The 26,808-nt window shown below is 36.7% G+C and overlaps 1 protein-coding gene across 4 annotated transcripts in view; it reads right to left on the bottom strand.

The window, feature by feature from the left end:
- POT1 (protection of telomeres 1) overlaps nt 1-26,808 on the bottom strand; it is an 85,448-nt gene that overhangs the window by 43,260 nt on the left and 15,380 nt on the right. For 3 of the 4 annotated variants that reach the window (XM_074903202.1, XM_074903201.1, XM_074903200.1), the window contains exons 5-8: nt 21,686-21,796; nt 20,339-20,386; nt 18,939-19,053; nt 5,908-6,038 (exon numbers count right to left, since the gene is read on the bottom strand). In XM_074903202.1, the coding sequence (XP_074759303.1) occupies nt 5,908-6,038; nt 18,939-19,053; nt 20,339-20,386; nt 21,686-21,796 (405 nt within the window). Of the gene's footprint in view, nt 1-5,907; nt 6,039-18,938; nt 19,054-20,338; nt 20,387-21,685; nt 21,797-26,808 lie in introns of those variants that run through there. The other variant, XM_074903203.1, reaches the window with a different exon arrangement.

Raw genomic sequence — 26,808 nt, forward strand, 5'->3', positions numbered from 1 at the left:
AAATTCCAGTAAAGTAAAAAAAAATTTTTTAAAAAATTTTTGAACATTTCCTGCATTTTTAAGACATGATCAGGTAACTTGACCAAAAGTACTCTGATGAAAATTTCAGAAAACATGCAAAATTCTAAGGCTTCCAATTATGGAGAAACTCTATTAGCCAATATTTCCTGATATTAATCACTACAGGACAAATATAATACTTGTTTTTAATTTAAATTCCATCAAAACTTCGAGTTGCATGCCTTACACAATTTTTGAAGGGAAGCGAAAAATAATAGCAATACTGATATTTAAGAAAAATATTGGTTTCTCTGTGTTAAAAGAATCTCATAATTGTTTACTAAAAAAATTTTAATTGCTTCCACTTTTCAGAGCAAAAATTTGAAAACAGGGTTGCCGCAGACAACATGTTCTTCGACATCCTTTTTAGAAAAAAGTTTCAAACCTAACTTTGCCCAAGTTTGTATATTTGGACCACATTTACTCAGAGAACACTAAGAGTCTGGCAGCTAAATTCTGCCCAAGTTTAATGTTCTCTCAACATGTTCTGTATCTAAGCCCCAGACTTTCCCCTCTCATCAACCTGACAACTATGGCCAGAGCTCCCTAGGAATGAGAAGTGAGCAGATACTTCTCCTGTCTGTCTCTCTCAGTGTCTTCCATATTACATTAAATAGAAAGAGAAGGAATCAACTTTCATGGGACAAACTGGATTAAAATAAAGGGAATACACAAAGACAAGGAAACCACTAGCAAAGTGCAGAAGCCTGCTCCTAGAAATAATGGCAGACTGTTTTAAAGATCAGAATAGGTTACCTAGTGGAAAAAATGCTATGTTAAGTATGACGAGGTTAAGGAGAGTGATGCACAAGAAGAAAGACAGGACAGAACTAGTATCGATAACAAAAAGAGGAGTGTGATTGATCCTTCTATGTTTTTATGAAGCTGTGCTCCATAAATGTTTGATATTCAGATTCTCACTGCTTTGTGGACAGGAAAACAGCTTAGAAACTCACTATCATGCATCTTATATTTGTCAACTGACTGACCTATGGAGGGAACAACCACCTATATCATGGCTATGAAGTACTTTTGTTCAAAGCAGCAATGTTTTTATATGGTAAACCTAAACAGTTTGAACCAGATGAAGACGCAATTGATGACATACAAGGAATTTGTTTTTTTCTTGCTGTTTTTCTCCATTGTTATTCTAAACATCTAGGATGCTGCAACTAACCGCAAAGCTAAACACTAGAATTATAAAGCACTATTCCAAAGCTAGTAGATGACAGACTTACTGTTGTCTGTGCAAACACAGTTCAGCTCATGGTGCATTTATATTATGAAAAGTGCAGCGGTAATGAATTACTGATGTGTAACAAAGAAGCCATCATCTTTAAGACTCCTACTTCATTTGTTACAGCAACTGGAGCCTATTTACAGAAGTTAAGGCACAGAAGTAAGAAAAGAGAATAGTATCAAAATCACTACGACAAAAAGCTAGAGAAATAAAACTGTAATTATGCTGGGGAAGTCACATTAGTAAAGTTTATAATAAGAGGTCAGTCCTTTGGTCTTTATTCTCCAAATGTTCCACACAAGTCACATAGCTCTATAATGCTGTGTATTCAGGAAGAAGACCCACCAAAACACATCACAGACAGGGACTGTATCAGGCAACTAGACTACGCTGAACAAGATGAACACCTAAATAAGAAAGTGCTTCACTTTTCTCCAATTCTCAAACATTAAAAATGGAAATGAAATACCAATTCACTTCATAGGGTGAGGAAATAAATTCTTATTTGTGAATCACTTGGAGGTAATAAGGAATACTAGAGAAAAGTCAATGAGGAAATTAACAATTCTATCATCATAGAAGGGTTTGAGTAATACAAGAAAGGCAGAATACATGCCAAAACTCTCAAGCCAAGTGAGGCTAAAATACTGCAGATTCATTCAGTATCATCAGGTTGCCTTTTCCCTCTCTTCAACAGCTTAAACATTAGGCATTATTATGTCTAAGATATTAAGAGCATCCACAGTGAACAATAAAAAAAAGTACCAAGAAAACTCCACTTGAGATAATTCATTCTTTGACATGAAGATAGAGGGAGGCTAGACAATTAGATTACAGGCCTAGCTTTTATACTGGGGGTGGTGGGATCCGCCCCACCATCTCTGCAGAGCTCTGGCTGTGGTTGAAGACCCAAATACAGGACTGCAAATCATTAAGTATTGTAATTCATGATAAATCATCATAACTCATAAAAATACACTTCAAAAAATATTAACAGAAATGTAATTATAACTAGATAATCTTTCAGTTCTAAGACACTTAAAATTTTCATTCTCTGCAACAAATACAGAGCAAATAAATCCTCTACATTAACTTCTATTAGCACTGAACCATCAGACCTTGCCAACACCTGTTTTACTATGAAGAGAAGTTTTTCATTTGCAGCAGAGAGTGCAGCTGGGAGCTTATTGGAAGTTTCTCAAAAGCCTATTTGGGACAGGGAAATGCAAATACATGCTGTAAGGACTATGTATATCTGTCCTCATTGGTAAGCACAGCTCTGACCAATATGGCCTCTGCTACCTTCGACTGCTTTCCATTCAGCAAGCTAAGAGAAGGTGATAAGGCCTGAAAAACAAGGGAGAAGAGAGTGAAGAAGGAACTTCTATAATTAGAACTCTATTAGAGTTATTTTTTTCACTGAAAACCATTGCACAGCAATCACACATATTATGCTGGTTGTAGGTGAAAGAGATGAAGATTTCACCCCCCCTTCCCAGTTCACTCCCAGCAGTGGGCACCAGACTTCTATGTCAGATTTTTACCTGCTCAGATACAAAAACTTCCAAAGTAACTGTTAGCCTGGGATACTCAAAACATTCCCATCCAGAAAAAGACAACTTAGTGATTCTAGATCATACTAACTTAGAAGGTAAATAAGCTGTCAGCTTATGCATCTGAGGAGATATGGATTGTGAGCAGATGGAGGTCAGTCAGGGCTGAAACCACTTAAAAGCAGCTCAGCTGTGATGGAAAAAAGTGTATGTGAGAGAGAATTAACAGACCCTATCTTTAAATACCAAAACAACATTTTAGAGGATGAAGTACCAATTGACAAGGGTTTTAGAATGATATCCTCAAAAATTTGATATTAAATCAGAATAGTAAGGTTCCTTACATATGTTATATCAATAGGTTTCTATTTCTATTAATATAAATAAGTTTATATTAAATAGTGGAATTGAGTTGTTACTATGTTTGCGTAAAAGAAGGTACATCCATAACTTCCCTGACAGTGGTCTTGCTTGTTTATTTAACCTGTACTTCCCACAACTCAAAAAAAATCCAATATTAACATACCACAGACATGCACCTTTTCTATTGTTTTAATCAGGCTCCTTTCTACTTTCTCCTTTGTCATACACACAGAATAAAATATGTATTTTGATTTCAGAAGCAATAAACATGTTTCTAGCTTCAGTGAATTTCAGAAATGAATATATCTGTGTAACACTCATCCTGCTGGATTCAGAAAGAATTTAAAATTTAGCATAAGACCTTACCATGTGAGGTCAAATCAGTGAGCTTCTAACACTAACACATCTCAGGCACCGACTAGCAACAAAAGCTTCAAAATCTAAATATAGTTTCACTCCAATTATATATAAAGATGACCTTAAGGAAGTTTTATACTAACCCAGGATAGGTTAGCTAATTTCTCTCTCAGCTGTAAATATTTATAATATACATGAATAACTAAAAACTACTTCTGAATCTTAACAAGTTCCTCCTTAATAATCTCAGTGGTACAAATCCCAATTATTAGATAAATCTTACCACTTTTTACATTTATTGTCATGGTTTTTTTTCTTTGTTCTTTTGCTACAGCATATCAAAAAGTACATGCTTAGTACTACTGATCTTCATCCCTTTCATCATCCTTTCGTACAACCCTAATTTTCCTAGATGTCTCAAGAGTTTTCAAATATGCAAACTGGTTTTGGTTTTGTTTTTTTGTTTGTTTTGTTTTTTTTTTTTTAACAAGCCTCTTTCAGGACATTTACTAATTTCTGCCACAATTATTTTAAGGAGAAATAAAATATACAACTATGTATGGTTATCTTGCAAATTAATACGTAACATGGTCAAATCACAGCTTTGGTACCATTCTGTGCCTCTAAGTATGGTCCAGCATTACAAGACTTTCATTCAGTCTCTGCAGTGTGGTTCCTCTTCCCTATACAGTTGCAGTGGGCATAAGAACATCCAGTAGAAGCAACACCAAAGCTATAAACACTGTTACTTTCACTGCCTTTGATACTTCGATGGCCTTTAGGCCGGGCCCAAAGAGTTGTGGTGAACGGAGTTAAATCCAGCTGGCAGCCGGTCACAAGTGGTGTCCCCCAGGGCTCAGTTTTGGGGCCACTCCTGTTTCACATCTTTATTGATGATCTAGACGAGGGGATCGAGTGCACCCTCAGTCAGTTTGCAGCTGACACCCAGTTGGGTGGGAGTGTTGATCTGCTCGAGGGCAGGGAGGCTCTGCAGAGAGACCTGGACAGGCTGGAGCCATGGGCTGAGGCCAACTGGGGGAGTTTCCATAAGGGCAAATGCCGGGGGCTGCCCTTGGGCCACAACAACCCCCAGCAGCGCTACAGGCTTGGGGAGGAGTGGCTGGAGAGCTGCCAGTCAGAGAGGGACCTGGGGGTGTTGATTGACAGCCGGCTGCACAGGAGCCAGCAGTGTGCCCAGGTGGCCAAGAAGGCCAATGGCATCCTGGCTTGTGTCAGCAGTAGCGTGGCCAGCAGGGACAGGGAAGGGACCTTGCCCCTGGACTCGGCACTGGTGAGGCCGCCCCTCGATTCCTGTGTTCAGTTTTGGGCCCCTCACTACAAAAAGGACATTGAATGACTCGAGCGTGTCCAGAGAAGGGCAACGAAGCTGGTGCAGGCTCTAGAGCACAGGTCGTACGAGGAGCGGCTGAGGGAACTGGGGGTGTTTAGTCTGGAGAAGAGGAGGCTGAGGGGAGACCTCATCGCCCTCTACAGCTACCTGAAAGGAGGGTGCAGAGAGCTGGGGATGAGTCTCTTTAACCAAGTAACAAGTGATAGGACAAGAGGTAATGGCCTCAAGTTGCACCAGAGAAGGTTTAGAGTGGATATCAGGAAGCATTTCTTTCCAGAATGGGTTGTTAGGCGTTGGAATGGGCTGCCCAGGGAGGTGGTGGAGTCCCCATCCCTGGAGGTGTTTAAGAGTCGGGTCGACATAGCGCTGAGGGATCTGGTGTAGTTGGGAACTGTCAGGTTAATGGTTGGACTGGATGGTCTTCAAGGTGTTTTCCATCCAAGATGATTCTGTGATACAGATAAATATGGACTAAGGCAGGAAAACATCAAATAAGCAGTTAGAGCATATTGCACACTAACAAGCCCAGATAGATTACACTTACTTTAGTAAGTCTCCAGCTGATCTAAACTGCTCCACAACAGAAGCTCTAGAGTAATCCCTCAGCTATATTAGTCTGAAGATGAATAAATTGTGCACATTTATGACAGTTATATTCTGTTCATCTAGAAGTATTACCACTTGATTTTTGTCAACTAGTTTAACAAATACTAAAAAAAAAATAAAGCTGTTCTGGAGTTGTCATAACCACATCTAACACGTTTTTTTTTTGAAGAGAGATACCAGCTTAGGGCTCTATTACTCTTTAAAAAAATGCTAGTTTATTTCCAATCTTGGAAATTATAGCCGTTTTATCAATCAAATGCTTTATATAATGTCTCCATGCATTAATTACAGTACCCGAAGCATTAAATTACTCCTAAAGTCCTCTCACTGCAAAAAAGCAAGCACATAAACCCCCCAAACCACATCCTAGTACATACCTTTATTCTATGAAATCGAACAATATCTCCAACTTTGTAAATTTTTGGTAGAGAATCTAGATTACCACTAAAAAGAGTGCATGTTAACTTCACATTTGATGGGTCCACAAGTGTTACAACTGAGCAATAATCTGCAAAATATAAAAGTGTTTGAATAAGTAATAGACATTATGAATTAATACACAGATACTAAACAGGATGAACAACCATATGGCCAATTTTTTTCTGCTATGATCTTCCAAAGTCAACTTAGTTACAGTTACACACAACTGAAGTGTGGCCCATCTTACCAATAATTAGCCCAAATAACTGAAAATGAAATGGATAATTAAGCACAGGTCTGTGAGCTAGGAACACACAAAACTTTTTCTTCTGTCTGCAACAGGTATGCTATTTTTTCAAGTTTAATCCATAAAATGAGGAGCATATGTACCATCCTGTACAACCCTTTCCTAAGATTTAGTTTCTCACTGTTTTCTGAAGAGGTAATGAGTTCTACAAATTCTAAAAGCAAACTAAAGCATAAATTACTTATCTTTCACTTCAACAAAATATGCAAGATATACACCACAAAGATACAGTCACACAGTGATAGAAAGTATAGTAAGAACCTGACATGTGCCCTTTAGAAGTGATATATCATTAAAAAAATTTCATTTCTATTAATGACGTAAAAAGTAAACTCAAAATGATACACAAACAGAGCCCAGAATAGAGCAGCATTTGCAGATGACATAAATTAAACTTGTATTTTCCATTTCAGCTTAGAGAAGCATGTGTGCTCAGGTATCTTATAAACATAAAATGGAGTGAGAGTACACTTGCTCTTTCACAGCATGGTAGCTAGTTAACTTGCCTGAGAACTTTTCAAATACCCAGTATCAACTTGGCTGTGTGCTTAGAACCTGAAGCATCCACATATCTTGTCCTAGTTGCTTTTAATCAAGAAGACAGAGTGCTTTTGTTTTAAATATTTATTGTGCTAGCATTTACTGAAACTTAAAAGTTCGGGGCTGAATTAAAACTTTTTCAGCAGATTAGTAGAGCAATGACATCATAAACTATTATTTTCACCTTGATGGCAACCTGGATACATTTACATACACAACAATATTTTGGTTTTTAGAAAGAGTTACCAAGATCCTCAAGCAAAAAGCACAATTTTTAGGCATTAACAGTACTCAATGATTTGTTTGAACTCTTGCAATGGTGAACTCTCCATTAGTTTTCCATTTGAGCATATAATTCTTACATGTCCAAATGAGAAAACACAAAACCAGTAAGAGTGGTGAAAATTTTAGATAAAATAATTTCATACTTTTCCACACTGGTATAACACTGATTTACTATTTCTTAGCATTTTTCTGTACTCTGAAAAGAGTGGATATATCTAAACCATTTGCAGCACGCACAGTACTTCCAGACTGGAATAATGAATCAAATGATTCTGCTATTATTCATTCTGACTAAAAAAGTATAAATCACTACATCTGAATTACCCGGAATGCTTGGACAACTCTCTAATTTTCTAATGCCATCCACTTTAACTCATATTTTTGTTTCATAATCCTATTTTAAGAATGTAAGCTTTCATTGTAGAAGTCAGCTTATTCATCCTGCTGACCTGCATATCAAATGCAGACATACCATCCAGAAGCAGGAACAATTCTTCTATGTACAGAAGCAGGAACAATTCTTCTATGTACAGAACCCATTTACTCCTGCCATAATCTTACTATTGTGCACCCACATTTAAACAAAAAGTTCTTTGCCAATTTTTGTTGCATTTTGGTAACAGCCAACAACAGAATCTCAACACTGTAAAAAGACAGTAGTTGTGACTCTTAGAAACAGGCTTGCATGAAAACCTACATCCATTCTCCTGAGGTACCAAGAATGGGAACACTGTTCAAAATATAAAACTCTCTAAACAAAGTAACACAGAAAGACATGATCATAGTTCAGCAGACATCAAGTCAACAGTAAAGAGGCAAAATTAACAAACAATGATTAAACCCGTGTATGAATTCTGTTGCTTGAACAAACTACAGAAAGAACCTGAAATTTCAAACCACTGACCAGAAAATTCTTGTTTGACAGTGTAAGCTTTCCCAACTTCTATAGTGGTGAAATTAAATACTGGAAGACTGTAAATGCAGTTCAAGTTCAAAGCAACTGTGGCTTGTGAGTAAGTCCATGCCACAGCAGATACACCCACAGAAGACTGAGGCCATGGAGAAACCCACACTGGAGAAGAGAACACCACTAAGAAAAAAGGTACAGTGGGGATAAAGGGAAGAAGAAGAAAAAAAAAAGGGGGTAAGGAACAAGTAGCAGCAAAAAGAAACTGCTAGGTTCTAACCCCACCTTTTGCCCCCTTAAGACACAGTCTAACCTGCAACTGTAACAAGGGGAGTGGAGACTATGAAGGGGAAAGGAGATGTGTCTGGAGTGAAGCTGAGCCTGGGAAAGGTGGAGGAAAGGTGTTTTCCCTAAGCATTTCAATGTTTCTCCTCTTTGTTTCTCAATACCTGAATCAGCTATTAAATTATGTTAACTGGCAATAAATACCCCAAGTCAAATCTGTTTTGCCCGTGATGGACACCTTTTCAATTCTCAAACATAAACCCCCAAATAAAAAAGCAAAAAAATGCAAACAAATCTAACACCATAAATTCTCTTAGCTATAATTCTACAAGGCAGTTTGTGATAATGACACTAAACCAAAGTTTACATATCTGGGAACTGAACAAAGGTGTCATAGCACTAAAACAAATCCAATAAAATCTCCATCATGCGTTTTATAAAGATACAGACACATAAACTGTTGCTAGACAGCACTGAAAGAGAATCCTAAAACTGACAGATTTGCCTTGTATAAAAACTGTGAGAAGGCAGTCAAAAGAAGACAATTGTCATATGTAAAGTCTGTGAACAGATTCCCCAAACATGAAGACAGATATGTTGGACTGGATTAAAATACATGCTTCTGTGTGCACTGCCTATGCCCTCAAAAGAAATATTCTGCCATTTCCAGCAAACAGACCCTTAAATTTTACTATTATTTGAACTTCACATTCTCTAATTATTTGAATGACTGAAGTCTTGAAAGAAGAAATCCAGTGAAGGCTTAACCAAGAAAAATATAACTACTTCTAAAGATATAAGCATTCTTTTGCACACTCCCACCAAAGGCACAAGGTCAAGCATCATACAGCACCTATTCTGACATTCTGTGCTAGGATAAGCAGACATGACTAAAGCCTAGTCAGTGGCTGACAGAACTGCAAGTATTTACTATTGTAATCCAAAACCTGATTGTTTTATTTCTTTGGGTATGAATTCTAGACGTTAACAGCTCAGCTGCAAAGCGATACGAGCAAAATGAGCAATTAAGAAGAAAAAAGCCATATGTTTCATAGATTTACAATCCTGTGAGGATACAGGATAACATTACAATGCACTGATATAATCCAACATATAAATCAAGAGTGAAACAAAAACATTCCACATTAAAATTGTGGTTACTCTTTGATGCTGTGATTACATAACCTAGTCAGCTTCATACATGTGCAGCTGCCTATTTAAGCGGGAAAAAGTTAACATACACCCCCCATTTTCTGTGCAATGAACATACTCAAGACTAATAATCACCCTAATCAAAGTAGTATAAAATATACTTGCTTTATAGAGTCAGGGAACATTACAAAATATAGGTTCTCTGGCTGTGATTTCAGACTTCCATTCCTAACTATCACCTCAAAACACCACTTCTACAATAAACCTAATTAAAATAGAGCTCTTCAAGAACAAAGCATAAAGAACGCTTTTCTTTCAAAGAAATCCTCATCCAGTGTCGTGATTTAACCCCCACTGGCAGCCAAACACCATGCAGCCACCCCCATGGAATGGAGGAAAAGAGTTGGAGGAGTAAGGACACTCATGAATTGAGAGAAAAAAAAATAACTGAAATAAAATTAAATTAATAATGATAATAATAGAAAACACAAAACAGGTAACGCACAATGTGACTGCTCACCACACGCTGACCATCCCGTTCCTGGCTAGTGATCCCAAAGAAGAAAGAATCCTGAAACCACAATCCCAGAAGCCAGAGTGATCTTCTCGATCAACCCTTATCTATATACGGAGTACATCTTTACATGATATGGAATATTCCATTTGCCAGTTTGGGTACGTTGCTCTGGCTCTGCTCCCTCCCAGCTTCTTGTGTACATGCACACTAGCAGGTCATGTGAAGTTGAAAAGTCCTTGATTTCTTAGCAACAACTAAAAACATCAGTACATTTCCATCATTCTTCTTGTACCAAATCCCACACTGAATCCAAACACAGCACTAGTCTAGCCACTAAGAAAGGAAAAAAAATAACAGAAAAAATAAAAAGAAAAAAAAAAGAAAAAAAAGAAAAAAAAATAAAATAAAGGAAAAAAGGGAAAAAAGAAAAAAAAAGAAAAAAAACCACCTCTATCCCAACTGAAACCAGGACATCCAGAAAGTCCTTTCTGAAGGTTAAAAATAAAAAGCCACCTGTCTTTCCTTCACCAGCTGGAATGTGAAAATTGCTTTCTGCTTTCCACAGCAGCATTATAGTTCAGTGACTGAATTCACTTTTCTGCACAAATGAGTCAACTCTAAAGAGTACTGCTGAATTATAAGAAACAATACAATAAATGTCATTGTTCAAACTTTTGATTTTTCACAATGTACTTTCCAATGAAACAAAATCCCTTGGTTACCAAGCTGGGTAAAAAAAATAAGAAAGTTTACATACTTGAGTCAATTTTCCTTTACTAGATAAATTTACACCACTGATTAACTTTTCTTGAAGAAGGGAAATTTTACCACTGGCAATTTTTACTTGTAATAATCTGTCTTAAAAATACAACACAACGGATGCACAGTTCAGGAAATTTATATACTATAAAAGAAAGTTTTAACTTTCATACTAAATTGGCTCAGTAAAAGCATTGGTTTTACGCTGACACTACACAGAACTCCAAACCACACCTATGTTTTTTTAACACAATTAAGAGGTATTCCCACTCAGGCTTAACAGCACATGAGGGGACCATCAGCAATGGTCAGCTCTCTGTAGGGATGCTTGTAACACCTCAGAATTGGTGTTTATGAAAACAAGAAGAGAGAAGTGACATTGGTTTAAATGGAAGCACTGAGCGCTTCATCTGTCTTACACGCTTCTTATATCCTTTCAGACTAGTTCTTACTGTTCTTTAAATACAATTACTTGTTACTTGGTTTTTTGTTTCATCTCATAAAACACCCACAACAATTGGGGTGAAGCAGGAACAAAAGGAATTAATAATTATTGCAAGGACTACTTTAAAAATCAATGAAGTTCCAAGTCAAGATCAGCAGGTCACATTAACTACATAGAGAACGCTGATCTCCAAGCTTCTAGGTCCCAATTTTAAACAGTCTGAAATACGGAAGTTTTGTAGCCCTGTAACAGTCATTGAAAAGAATCTCCACTGTGTTGACAGTTCGTGTTCATTCTTCAGATTACAGCTTTTTATAAATGCTTTAGCATTTCCATGATTCTATGGACTGTTACATCAGTCATTAGCATACTCAGGAAGCATCTCTCCACAGTGTACAGATATATAAAAAAAAACCCAACCCACCAAATTAAAAAACCTCAAAACCACAGCTTCACTTACAAATTTCTTTTTTAGGCATGATAAGAAAACCAGAAAGCTTTCTACAAAAGCTTTCCAGATTAGTAGTTACTGATGTTGTAGGAAGACATTTAGTACTTACTGCTTAAACATTTGTTTTAGTTTTACTGAAGACTTCAGCAGTTCTTATCAAATAGGCTTGTATAAATTTTTAAGGTATCAAGCATCAATCTAATTATGAATCCATTTTTAGGCAATCACATATGGAATTCCTGACTAACTTGACTTTAACTTTTTAAAGTCAAAAATCCACTATCCTGAATCAATAACCTCCCCACGCAAAGAGACAGAAATATTTTTGGCAATGTTGTTGGCAATGAGGCACTTGATATAGAGACTGCCTTCTGTTTCTTCTATTTCAATACACACAGAAAAGGAGAGATTATTGTAGCAAGTTATTCTTGCTTCAAAACTACACCAAACATTAATGCTGTTTTCAAGAATTACTCAGGCCATTCAATACACAAGTGTCTTTGTACTAAAGCTAAGTAGTTGAACCAGCTAACCTACCAAGTATGTTCAACAAAAGAAGAAAAAGAATACAAATGTACACACACTCCTGTGTGTGTATGTATATATATGTACACACAAACACAGATGTTGCAGAAGCCCAAAACAAAACTACTAAAGAATCAAACTGAAGATATTTTACTACTATTATTTCTAACATGGCAATACACTTAACAGATACAAACATTCAGTAACTACCAGAAGGAAGCATCTGGCTAAACAGATGCTTTAATGCCATTATTTGTAAATTGTAGATCAAAGTAACTGTCTTGAATAAATAGTTAATAGACAGATATCCCAACTGTTTAATTCTTAATTCAGTTTTAAAAATTTTTTAAACTTTATTTATCTTCAATATTAGACGACAGAACACAGTGATAGAACACCACTCGCATCTTTAGGCTCCAGAAACGAAATCACTATTTTCACTTCTGCAACAGTTTTTATTCTGTTCTGCAAAATTTAAATACAACACCATTATTTGGATTTGGAAAAAACAAAATGGAACACAATACTTTAAAGGACAAACTACTGCAGATTTAACTCTGAGTCTGCTTACTCACAAATATACCATCAGATATCACAACAGTCTGTGACTGGTTTGTTTTTCTCTCTAAAGTTGGTTTGCTATTACTTACTAAAAATTGACTATTTTAACTGAAGTTGCCCACATGCTATAGTTTAATGTTATTTTCAGCTACATAGATTTAAACAAATTCTGGGCTAATAATGTTGATGAACTTGGCTCAGGATCAAATAAAAATTGAGAACAAAAATAAAACTTCAGGCTTCAAAATAACTTTAAGAACCTGATTTATGGTTAAGCTGTATTTTGGATATACAGAACTGACTTGGAACTATTCAAGGTTTTTAGAAGAGTACTTGCTGAAAATGCTATCCTTTATTAATTTTGCTTCTAAGAAATATTTTGTAAAAATAAGTTACCGTCCACATACATGTCTAGGTACGCTAAAATAAGATTTTAATTCAACACATGACATATGAATATACTGCATATATCTAATAGAATAAGGTAGGTGGAAAAAAATACGACATCACTCTTATGACTTATTGTTAACCAGCAGCAAGGATTCTTCTTGCTATAATTTTTCCCTGCATTATGGAAAACACTGACTAGTATCTGCAGGAAAAAAACAGAAAGAGTTGGGGAAGGAGTAGCATCACATTGTAATGTCACAAAGGTTTCACAGTCAAGGACATAATCTCTGTAATTGGACACTACAAAGACAGAAGCTCTTTTTATTTTTAATTTACTTTTTTTACTCAGGCTAAATACCTGAGATGTCCTTGGGCTTAAGGGAGGGGAGAGAAGAGAAAATCGCCTTTATTAAAAAATTTAAAATATGTAAGACTCTTAAAACTATTCGGTAAGAAAAGCTAGAATATAATTTTAAACACTTCCAATAGACCTTCCAGCAGACAGGAACTGAAGTATTTCCTTGGACAATTTTCAGAACACATAAAATTCTCATGTACAGACATTCCAAAATCCATGTCCTGAGCTAAAGCATGGTCAGTTAAAACAACTTTGTCTGAAATGAAAAATAATTTATGATCATACTGAAAACTCATTTATTCATCAGTGTTTTAACATTCATCTAATGCAATAATGGTAAATGAAGTGCTGAACATTTAATTATAGATTACATAAAGCGAGAAGGCTAAATTAGACCACTTGCTTTCAGTGGGAAAGTACTGACAAAGCTAAGTTAACCACTTGCTTTCAGTGGGAAGACACTGCAAAGCTTCAACCTTAAGCTTTAATATATGTAAAAAGGAGCAGTATCTCATATCTAGGGGCACATCTATATAGAGAATAAAGACCAACAAGAGTTAAGTACAGTTGCTCCACTGCCCATGCTTCCAGCAGGTACCAGCTTAAAGCTATGATTCTACTAACACAGGGTCAGAAACAGAATGTATTAGTGCAGGACTGCGCCAGATCTAATGGACTACAGAATTTTCAAACAAGAGCCATTTCATGCGCTGGCATGTAAGACTGATAGTATTTGAACAGGTCTAGCATAAGCAAGCAAGCACCAACCACCACCAAAAAATGAAGATTTTGAGAAGCTCACTACAGTGACAGACAGATGTTGTTTAGCAGCCTGTACAGAAAAGACTAAATTGATAAATTATTTTAATATTGATTTACTCTATCATTTAAAAACACAATCCTCTACTCTGTACAGGTCTAGATGATACTTGCATCTTTACAATGATGCCTTTGATGTACCACTAAAATCCATCAAGCCGGAAAGAATACCAGTGATGAGATTGCCCACCCAAAGGAAGTGTTATGTAAGCTTTTTAATTTGGTCCTTCCATTTGAGAAAGCATAGAGACTGTATGTTATTATCGCTCTTCTTTTTAAGCTAAAGAGATTTTTCACTCCCCTGAGATTCTTATCTTCTAAGGAAACTCGTTTCTCAAGATCCCTTCTCCAGATTTATACTCATGTTATTATAACACAAAGAACAGAAAATTCTGAAAAACCCTGGTGAAGTGCTAAGGCTTGCACAACCAGCCCAAGCCAGAGTTGACCTATAGATGAATCCTGTATATTTTATAACTGAAAACCATTGTGCTAGTAGGTATTGTACTAAGTTATAACAACCCACTTATGCTGATGTAAAAAGTGCTAAAAGTGCTAAAAAGTGCTAAAGCATTGAAACACTGAAGCCTGAACAACAGGTCCCAAGCCGAAGCTGCTAACTTAGTCTGTAATCATTAACAAAGTATGTAAGCTCACTAGTGAAAGATGCAGCTTAGCCACAATATAATCAGGAGTGAGGAGAGAATGTACCCAACTTCCCTTGTTTAGCCTCGTTCAAGGCTGAGAACCCAAGTATCTGGCCTTGTCAGAAACTCCCTTGGTCTCCCCCCCCGAGCCCTGGCCAGGCTTTGGGTGGAATCCAACAGGAGAATGAAACCAGAAATTCTCCACTCAAAACAAAGTGCCAGCTATTCTGGCTTGTCGATCTCTGGTATATAAGGCTGGGCCTGTTTGCAGGGACTTTGGCAGCCTCACCTATGGGGGACGCACCGCGTAGGATTTCCCCCTTGCCGGGACAGGCTCTCCAAACCCTCGCTGTAACCGGGGCTGCCCAGCCACTGCGGGGCTGGATGATGGTAACGTGTGCAAGTGGTGATGTATTCTTCTTAATCACTATTCTCTCTCTCGTGTAGTAATGATTTGATGCATTACCCTATATTTTCCTATTTGTTGCTTTAAGTGCACTATTCTGCCTTTTCTTACTGCATGTTTTCTGTATTACACTGTTATATTACTTGGTTATCACTAGTAAAATACGCCTACTCTTTTCACTTTGGTGTCTGAGTTTAATTGGTATCCTTAATCAGCAAAACACCTGGAAAGTCCTAGCATGTGTGCTGGGTTGACCTTGGCTGGCTACCAGGAACCCCCCAGCCGCTCTCTCAATCCCCCTCCTCAACAGGACAGGGGAGAGAATAAGGAGGGAAAGCTCATGAGCTGAGAAAGAGGGAGATCACTTAGTTACCATCATGACAAAACAGACTCAACTTGGGTAAGATTAATTTATTACCAGTAAAAATAAGGTAGAATGGTGAGAAACAAAGGCTAAAACACCTTTCCCCCAACTCCTTTTTCCTAGGCTCAACTTCACATAACAGCTCCTCTTCTCTCCTGCTTCGTCCTTCTCACACTATTTTTTCTGCTCCAGAGTAGGTCCTTCCATGAGCTGCAGTCTCTTGGGATAACCCTTCTCAAGTGTGAGTCCTTCACAGGTTGCAGTGTACATCAGTCTGCTCATCCCAGGTTTCTTCCCCAGATTGCAGGGGAACCTCTGCTCCAGCACCTGGTGCACCTCCTCCCCTCTGGCTACTCCATCCTGGGTGTCACAGAGCTGTTTCTCACACAGTCTTTACTTACTCCTCACTGCCATGCAGTGTTTTACTCTTTGTCAACTTTGTTTTCCCAGAGCTGCCACTATCTTGGCCGAGGGGCTCAGCCATGCCCTGCCGTGGGTCAGTCGGAGCTGGCTGGAAGCAGCTCTGTCCGGCACGGGGCAGCCCCGGCCTCTCCCCACAGAGGCTGCCCAGCAGCCCCCCTGTTACCAACACCCGGGCACCTGCACCCTGTACAGCTTGCTTTCCCATTTTCAATCTATTTTTATGTCTGGCAGCCCCAAATCCTTCTCCTTAAGCCCCCAGCAACCGAGCACACCCATTCACTATCTGGGAATCCATAGCCAACATCTGAAGAACTCCCTCTGGAGTCTTTCTTTGTATTAATTCTTTTCAAATACTAAGTATTACTTAAGTATTAACTGTAGCCAAATCACACAACAGTTTCATAAATATTCAGCTCTAGGGGCTGAATAATTTTTATTACTATTACTTCTAAGCTAGCATTATAACAGGATTTGCTACACACACAGCAAACATACACACACTTAATTCAGTATTTTATGAATCTTTGCATTTCTAATTAGATGCCAGAACACTTTTCTGTTTCCAGTCTAAATGCATTGAGTTCCTGCAGATATTTTCACTTACCATTATTCCTCATTTACATCTAGGAATATCATGCTGTAACATTCATAATGTAAACCAATTGGAATTTGTACTTCTCCACATTTACTGGGCTGCAGCATTATCAAAATAACAATTATGTTCTGAAAAAAGTGACATCCAACTTTTCTACAGCTTTCTCTAACAAATACCATTTGCTTTTTCCTAGATAAAACAATAAAAACAATATTTCATCCTAAAGATTTGCAATTTATTCTTTAGCAAAATAACTTTAGTGTATCAATGACTGTGCAGAATATGATAATATTTTAATTTAGTCTCAAATGGAAAAAAAAATGCAACACACTATAAAAACACATGGACCGTTACTGGCTCAGTTCCCAACTTAATGACTACATCTATTTTTAAATGTTAACACTTAAATTACATTATCCCATATTCTTCAGACTTACTTTTTTTTTTAATGTTTCAGAGTTATTTTGGGAAACACTACTGCCTTGTCAACATTGAGTAAGAACGTAGAGCAGAAAGGTTTTCTAGGAGCAAGTCTTGTCACCTGCTATAATAAACACCAATGGGAATACGTTTCAACAACCAACTGTATGGGAAGCCTAGAACTGTGCTCCAGGCAGACACCGGGGCACTGAGACTTAGCGCTGTGAATACGTTGTTTCTTCTGTTGGCACAGTCAACAGGATGTAAAAATGCCATTCAACTCCCCAAAGCTATTCATCAGCTTATGGACCCAGTTAATCTTGAAAAAAAATCTCGAAAAATCCTACGGTGCTCTGCATAACTTAACTTTGTCTGCTGTCTGGGCCAGTGGCTGCCTATAGTACAGCTGACAGTGTACAACAGCCCAGAGAGCAGCACACGCACGTCTTGTAGCTAAAGTATGTTCTGACACTTGTCCACAGAAAGAACAAGTACAGTGAAGCCACACTTCAGCTACAAGTGAGACCAAAAAATTCCTGTCAATAGGGTCTTTAATACCAGTATATCTGTTTAGCTAGAATACTATTACATGCACCAGATAGAAGTAATTAAGCATGCCCACAATACAGATTATATCAGCATAGTTCAGTCGAACATACTGAAACCAGCATACACACATTTGCACAGACCTCCCAGATGTTCCTCCCTCTCATACACTCTAAACTGATCCAAATAAATGCTGAAGATGGCTTGGTCCTCAAAAAGTGAAGTCATTAGTTGAACCTTAGCTGGACTTGGAACCTTTTTTGGGGTGTGGCAGCTTGTTTGCACACCTTTCAGCTATTTCACTTATGTTTCAAGCTACCTAGCTGTAAGCAAGCTTCATTCTGGAAGCCATGGTACGCCAGATATAGCACTGCGTTCTCACAAAGGCATTTACTGCCTTGAGCCCATCACCTTCTGACTGCTTCTGCAGTTCTTGAGCAAGTAGGAACACAGAAATCTGTTTACCAAAGGTTTTGCAGACAAGAACTAATTCTTGGTTCTGATTTAATACTCACTTCTTAAATTTCTATATTCAGAAGCCAAATACATGGCTATTAACATTATCCAAGAAACCTGCATGCATAATTAAGACCATAAAAATCAACAGCCACCACCATAATCTATTCTTCTCTGTTCGATTACAAATACATCTAGAAGGAAAAAACTCCAGCTTTAAAATGCACAGTAAATTTATAATATGCAGAAAATACTTTGATTAACTCTGAATCCAATGAGAAATTCTACTACTTAATTGAATTCAGCAGGGATATCACCTAGCTATTTACTTACCGAGCACCTAGTGAAATGGTGCAATCTTCTAGCAAAACTAGAACAATCAGTAAGTGTTCACCTCATAGAGAAAAAAAATGATTCAGTCATTGCACAGCTTCTACAAGTAACAAATATGCTGGCACCACATTTATGGCATTACACTTATTGTCAAAATCTCAAGGAAGAATTGTGTGTAGTTACACAACAATCCTTTCCCACAAGGACAGGTGCAGGGCTGCTGTACTTTTTTTTTGGTACAGGGCCTTTTCCCTGTTTTATACTGGTAGCATTAGCTTGATAAATACTTTCTTCACTTGCTATCTCCACCATCCTGCTTAAAACAACTCTGATATCCCTAACCTATTTATTTGTTCTGTTTTCTTGAGAGAACCATGGTCAAAGCTGAGACCCATTGTGAAAGGATCACCTGAATTTGTTGTTCTGGTTGATTTTTAACATACTAAAACCAGTTCTGCTTGGGGGGAGACTTTAAATCTCTTGAATATAGTACATACCAGTTCCTTTGCTTACATATGGAGGTTTGAAGAATTTCACAATGCCGTACAAATTCACTATAGTTCCATCTTTAAGATGATTCAGAGAAGTATATGCATATTTTGGTGCAACAGACTGGAAAGGCATGATAAAATTAGGGAACAGAAGAAAAAATTATTCAAACACAGAGAACTTTGTATTTAACATCATATACGCTCAGATATGCTTTATTTCATCTTAAAAAAAAAGTTATCCATTTCTTTCTATCTTATTCACTTTAGACTCTCTAAAGATAAATATATGTATATATTCACAGGCAATAAAGCACACAAGACTTATTTTAATTTCTTTTTATGATTGCATCTTCCTTACAATAAACTAACCAGTCAGTTCAAGTAAGTTTCAATACATGAAACAGGTCACTTCACAGAACCACTTGGAATGGGGTGGTGGGGGAAGGGGAATTTACCTCTCACAGCCATTTTGTAAGTCTTCCTATTAGAATAGCACACTTGGAAGATTAAAGAAATTAAGCACTACCTTCTACTGCGTAAGGACTACTCTACTCTGATCTTATTATGGTTATACTATACGCTGATTATTATCTTTTAAAGAATTCTAGTTCTGCCAAGCTGACTGAAAACTGGCTTTCAATTACTACATTGGGGGGGAGAAAAATAGACTTCATAAATTTAAGACAAAACCAAGCTATATCATCTTCAGTATTAAATCTTTAACCTTATAATAAAGAACAATAAAATTTCATACACTAATTTCTATGCCTTCAATGTACCGTTTCCTGAGGGGAATTTTTCAGAGCTAACTGTAATATTCCCTCCTTATCTTCAGAATCCTAATGCATATGTAACATTTCAAACAATAAAAGGAGCTGGTTTTTTGGCTCCCAGCGCACACGTTTGTGGCGGAGCGATCCCCCGTGTGCCCGACGTCATAATAAACATACTACTTTATAACTCTTAGTGAGTTGTAGAGTTTGGTTCTGCACTTCACTGCAGAGTTTTAATTTAGACACATAAAGGCTTGTTCCAAACAGTAATCAAAAGAAATGTTAAGACCAGTACATGAAGTCTGATTTTAAATTAAAGGAAGATTCACATTTCCATTTTTTTAAAACACAAGCATACAATCCTCTTCAGAATGGTAGTTAATTTCTACTTCATATTTCCTAAACTAACATGCAGCTCATTTTAAGATTGAGATGGGAACAATACTGCAAGTATAGAAAAAAGTATCATTTTTTCGTATTTTACTGTTTTCCAGGCATACTGTTTACAAAATTAAAAGCTAAGCAAAGGACTAATGAGGGTATGGAAGTAAAATAAACAAAAGTATTCCATAAATTCTTATTTACATTCAGTTAGTCTCACGCAGTTTAAAAACATCCCAAATATAAACTCACCATAGATGCAGTTTCTGAAGCAGCAGTTGTTCTTGGTTTAGTATAAATCTGAGGAGAGAAAAACAGCAAACTCTCTGATTACAAAATTGAAGGCATTCCAAATATAACATCTGATAACTAAAGAAAATGTATCACTATCAGCAAATACCAAACAGTGCTATAGACACTGTATGAATCACCTCTGAAACTAGTAAAATTTTATCCTACAGAAAAAAAGAAAATATTTACCCCCAATTACACTCAGCCAAAAGTTACTTTAAACACATACATTTTCTAAAGTAGGAATGTACTTAGTTGAAGGTCACATTAGTAGAGTCAGCATTTGAGAGTCTGAGACCAAGAATTTAAATCCGTACGTGCTTAACAGAGAACTTAAACAGGTTTAGGTTTTGTACATGTCAATGCCTAGAGCAGATCTACATTCAGTGACTCATTACTCTCCTTTGGGGCAAAAAATATTTTCAAAAAAAAGGACAAGGCAAATTCAGCAGAATGGAATAAATTCTATTTAAAGGTCCTAAGCTTTTAGAGCCATACTTACAAGCCAGACTTATTTTCACTCTAAAATCTTTTAAAGAACTAACTGTGGTTGATTTGACGTAATGCAAACATATACCCACCCTACGAGAAACACAGGGCTCAGCTGCCATCCTGATACAACACCACAGCCTGTTTGACACAGGGTCCCATGTCAGAGCGGCACATTGCTTCAGAAGTGCTGACTCCTGCTAGGGATCTGATTGTAGTCTCTACCCTCAAATGCATTCCTGAAGCTAGTTTTACTTCCATTTGTTTATTTTAAATAGTTGAGTGAACAGTTATCATTGAGAAAGCAAAGCACACAAGAAATTCAGATAATTTGTATTACTTTTAAGCATTCAATGAGCACGTCAGTAAATTAAGTGCCACAAGCTCCGTTCTGTGGTCAGTGATGAGACAGACACCTCCTCAGCAGAACCTAGACATTCAGCGAGCTGCACATCTTCCTTGGGATTGGATCATATATTGATCATACTGCACCCTCTAACTTGTCTGCCTTATTGCATTGTTTTATGCACAAGAATGGTTTAAACAGCTCTAGGAATCTTGCTAAAGCCAACTAAGGTCAATTTTCTGCACTCAACAAGTAGAAATTTACCTGGGAGGCCTGAGATAATTTGGGCCTTGAATGGTTAGCATTGTTACAAAATTGTATGTACACACACAAACGTGTCCTGATTGTTTCCTGATAAACATGCTAAAATAATCTGCAACAGATTCTAATAGATTTTATTGTTTTTTCTAATGTAAAACAAAATATTAATGTTGGTATTTGGAGAAGAAAAACAAAGTTGGGTACCCACGTACATAAACGGCTGATCCAGCTTCTTCAGACACCTCCAGATGGTAACCATGTCTACCATCTTCTCCCGCTGTAGGCGATTTTGCCAACTTAAATCCTGCAACTACAAAGGTGTCCTATGGGGACAGGATGATAAACAAATGATTACAGAGGCTCTATCACATTATTGTATTTTAAGAGTATGTGATGTGAAATTTCACCCTAAAAATCTCAAGACATTCAAGAAACAAAAGTCCTGAAGAAATTCTAAGCACTGCTTTTAAGTTTCTCTGTTTAGCTCTTCTACCCATGGAATTCATATTTCCAGCCAATGCCAAACTTTTTTTTTTTTTCCCCCAAAAAATATGCTAAAATTGTTCCACTCTTGATGCTACTGTGACTGACTGCTAATTTTGATATGGGCTAGAGGAGAAGAGTCACACTGAAAAAAGCAAAATAATAATTTCCCTTCAAATATACTGAAGACTAACCCTTTTCTCAGTAAGCTTAACTAACATAGCAAAGAAATCACACATGAGATCAGCACTAACAAAACACTCTTTTCTCAGAGCTTATTTCTTATTGGGTTACAGCTGCACTTTGAAGACTCTCCTTGTAGATATTTTCTGTTTTGGTTGGACTGACATCTTCAGTTCCTTCCTTGAGTCAAATAGGTAGGTCAATCAATAGGTAAGTTTCTGGTAGCAAAGGAGACATTACAAACTTCTCTGGCATAACTCCTGAGATTTTGGCATTGCATCTGCAACTGCACTTTTGCTTTGGTATAAAGTTCCTCATACACCACAAAGTGAACATGAAAAGGATGATTCAAGGGGTACATGACTTAAGTCCCTGCAGCAGCTCACCTCTGAGTAGCAACTTTACAAAAAAAAAAAAAAAAAAAAAAAAAAAAAAAAGGGGGAGAAGATAGAAAATACATTTTAGGAGATAAGGATGATAAGAAAGGTATCTGACCAAAGATAATGCTGAGAACTCTAACAAAATGTAAGGCTCATTTACAGACAGCTCCTTTGGTACCAGCACTATATAACAGGGGTGTACCAGTGTGATCCATTCAAATAAACATGTTAGACTCAGAACCCTATTTCTGTTCGACCTTCTACAAAAAGCACTTCTGTAAACTTTTACTGAATGACTTTTGTTTATGTGTTCATTTGATTACAACAAATAAAAGAGTTTTCTGATTAAAGTTGACAGTTTCAGCCAAACATTGCACTATGATGGCTCTTTTTTGCTACTTCAGCAATCTGACAATGCTACTCTAAATGATTTAAGATCCAAAACCTTAATGTTTTGTGCCAGAAAAAGAAAGGCTGCTAGCTGAAGTGACAGTGATATATTCAGTTATTAAAGGATTTGCAAAAAAAAAAAAAAAAAATTACTGCAGAAAACTTAAGTTTGATCACACAGTTTAATACAAAAACTACTTAGGGCATGGTAGTTTTCAGGTAGTGTCATAAATGGGAATACAATGTGTATTTTGACTAAAAGATAATATGTGAATCACCTAAGTGGAAGCCATACTCAGACCAAAGTAAGTTAAAATGGGACAAAATAATTACACAACTCAATATTCCTCGCACCTGGAACACACCACCCTGCTAGCATACATTAAAGTTGTTTCATTCTTTCCAGATGCATACACACATAAGCTTCAGGAAAGCTTTCAGAAAGTAGGTGATAGCATGTGTCTTTCCTTCACTCTTGCTGATACTACTCATGGTGTTCCTTCAACAGTAGAATCAACCTTCAGCTAAAAATCTATGCCCTGTTATACATTATTCCTACTTCAGCTTTTTATTAGATTGCAGGCTGCACAAGAGTCTGGGACCTGGTTGCTGAGTCAGGATTGGAGCTCTGTACAACTGACCTGACTTGTCTTGTTCTCCCGTGTCAAAAGAAACTTTAGAATTACACACTCAAGCCTTTATACAGGTTGATAATAAATGGAAACTTTTTTTGTGAATATTAGATCACTGGTGACAACTCATGTAATATACAATGCGTAACGTTCAAAAGACTTGTGAAAAGACTGCAATTTCAATGAGGAAAAGATAGCACTAACCTCAATCTAGTTTTACAGGTAGAAAGAACAAGTATAGATTTGTTACAAATTCACGGTCAACTTTAGCAGGTAGTTATATATACAAAATATTTATATCAGGTTTTCACAGTGCTTTGAAATTTAATGCTTTATTAGTTTTCAAAATAGATTAGTTTCCGTTTCACCTTTAGCTAAGAGTAATTATTAGAAGTTCTCCTATAATTGGTTTGGGAATCAAAGCCATTTACATAAATTGGTGGATTTTCATGTCAACAGAAGAGTATTACATTGCATATATATTAAGACTAGAAGAGTCAACAAACATTTTTAAATATCAAAAAATATCCTATTCCCCTCATTCAAAAGAAGTAAGAAATAAACAAAAGAAAGTATCTTCCCTGATGGTTCTTCTGTTACAGAACTGGGAGACTCTCAGGAGTTAAGAACAACACAGTTATTTACATTTTTGAGAATAGCCTGCTCCTCCCCGCTTCTCCCAGGTTAATTAGCTGAAGCTGTTACAGTATGGGAAGTACAATATGGAAATCTACAGAACTGTGAAGTTTGAAATTGTAAGCAGCAAACAAAAAGTACTGGACCTTATTGAAGTAATTGTTTAATGGCTAAAACTGTGGGGTTTTTTCAAATTAAATTTCATAACTGCTAAATTGCAACTCTGCTAGTTTCAGAAATCATTGTGTTCCCTCAGATTCAGATTATTCCAAAATTAAAATCTCATTTGAGACATGTGCAAAGGACCATGAAGGCTCAGTACACTAGGGAAAGATCGAACATGGTTTTTTTTACAGCACTCTGGCTGTCTAAGGTTGTTAAGGGTTGTTGCCTGTGGGTTGTGGTTTCCTACTCAGCTCCTTGCTACTGATCTTTCCATCTTCCAATTGCTGCTCAGGGCCTTGTTCAAGATTTGTATTTTTACCAGGACAACAAAACTGATTTGTTCTTTAAATTTAAAATGATTCTGCCACTTGTATATTTAGCAAATTAGCTCAGGAACTTCCCATCCTGGACTCATTGCCAAAATTCTGTGGAATCAAGACATTTGTATAAAGACTGTCACTTCTTCATTTATATGTATCTGATGGTTGTAAAAGATTTTTCTGCCCTAAACAGGCTGAACTAATTTTGCTGATCTTCAAGGCATGTTTCTCTCTTTAGCACAGCATTTGACAAACACTAAAACAAGACTTTCATATACAACACAGTCCAATGTAAAGAGCAAGCACCTTTTACTGGAAAACGTTTCTTAGATTCAGTGACCTCTTCAAAAAGTTTTAACCCATTCAGTTCATGACACAAGCTTGACTGATGATGGAAGCCATATGCTAAATAATGCCAGAACAAAATCCTCAAAGTACAAGGAATCACATTGCTAAGAAAGACTTCTGAAGCATTTTACAAATTCATTAAAAAGGCAGTAAGTATTCTGAATATTTAATATTAATTGCTAATATTATTTATTATTATTAATATTAATTCAGTATTTAATAAAACAAAGTATGTGACTGGAAATGAGTGACAAAGAAAAGGGTCTATAAAGATATATGCCATCATCTTTCATTTTCATGGGAAGTTTTCACCTATACATGATCCTGCTTTTTTTTTTTTTTTTTTTTTCAAATGCTGCACTAGGTCACAACTATAAATTCAAATCAATTTCTTCAACTATTCACTAAACATTTATAAAACTGGTAATTTTTTTAGCCTTGCTTTTTATAGAGATAAATTTCACTGTTATGTCAGTCTTTCCTATGTTCTGAAACTTCCCAACCTCTTTATGACTTCAACTAAAATTTGAAGAGTGATTAAAAATATCTCAAAAGAGTTACATCTCTGTTGAAGAGAAACAATACTTTTTCTTGCACAAGATACTTTTTTTTACCCATCTGAAAAGGCAGCCAGTGTATGTCACCTGCTGTTTGAGGATTATCTACATGATAAAAGCAATAATTAAACATTCCGTTCATTCTCTCTGATCTATAGATATTAATCAAATCCATATTACTTTATTCAGATTAACAATATTGAAAATACAGGGATTCAGAAGTTTTCAGTGGCTGAATATTTAAAAGCACATATTTTATATAAAACTAGAATATAGGTCACTACACATTATATAAATGCTTCAGCTTTAATGATAGGTGTATTTCATTATATTAGCAGCTTTGGTCCCATATATCTCATGAACTGATGGATGCATCTTTGAAGATGATACAATTCAGGTCTAAGCTACCATCCAGAAACAGCAAGATCACTCTCAAAGAATACAAATAGATCTTTCCCTCTCACAAAAATAAAGGTGGGAACCAAGATGAGCAAAAGTCATTATTTAACCTTAGGTAGAATTACATAAAAAGAACATGCATGTCTCTGAACTGAAATTGAAGTGTCCCATCAATTCAGAGCAGCTTGGACTTAAGTCATATTTTGATGTCATTCCCCAAGGTCTGCTGTAATTTTTACCCTTTTTCAACATAGAGATCACCAGAGTTCAGGTCTACAAGTCCATTTGAGCTGAAAAACCCTGACAGAATTCTAACTGAGCTATTACTATTTCCATATTTGAGCAAGCCCTTACCTTTTTTGCATAATATATTTCCAAGAATGTGAAAATAAAATCCTATTTTCTTCACTAAATAACTTGCCATATTTTTGATTGAGAAAGACTTGTTACCAAGGCCTGTAGTGACAGGACAAGGGGCAATGCTTTTAAACTGAAAGAGGGTATAGATTGGACATAAGGAAGAAATTCTTTATTGTGAGGGTGGTGAGACACTGGAACAAGTTGTCCAGAGAAGCTGTAGATGCCTTATCAATGGAAGTGTTCAAAGTCATGTTAGATGGGGCTTTGAGCAACCTGATGTGGTGAAAAACGTCTCTGCCCATGGCAGTGGGGTTGGAACTTGATAATCTTTAAGAGGTCCTTTCCAAGCCAAACCATTCTATGATTTAGCGTGATTTTATTTCACAAATGAAAAAGCACTAACATGAGCTCATAATCTATTGTACACTAATTTTAATTTGTTATATGGCTAATATTGAAATATCAGCAAACTGACAGGCAAT

Source organism: Athene noctua, chromosome 3 (genome assembly GCF_965140245.1).
Source record: "Athene noctua chromosome 3, bAthNoc1.hap1.1, whole genome shotgun sequence".
Lineage (NCBI taxonomy): Eukaryota > Metazoa > Chordata > Aves > Strigiformes > Strigidae > Athene > Athene noctua.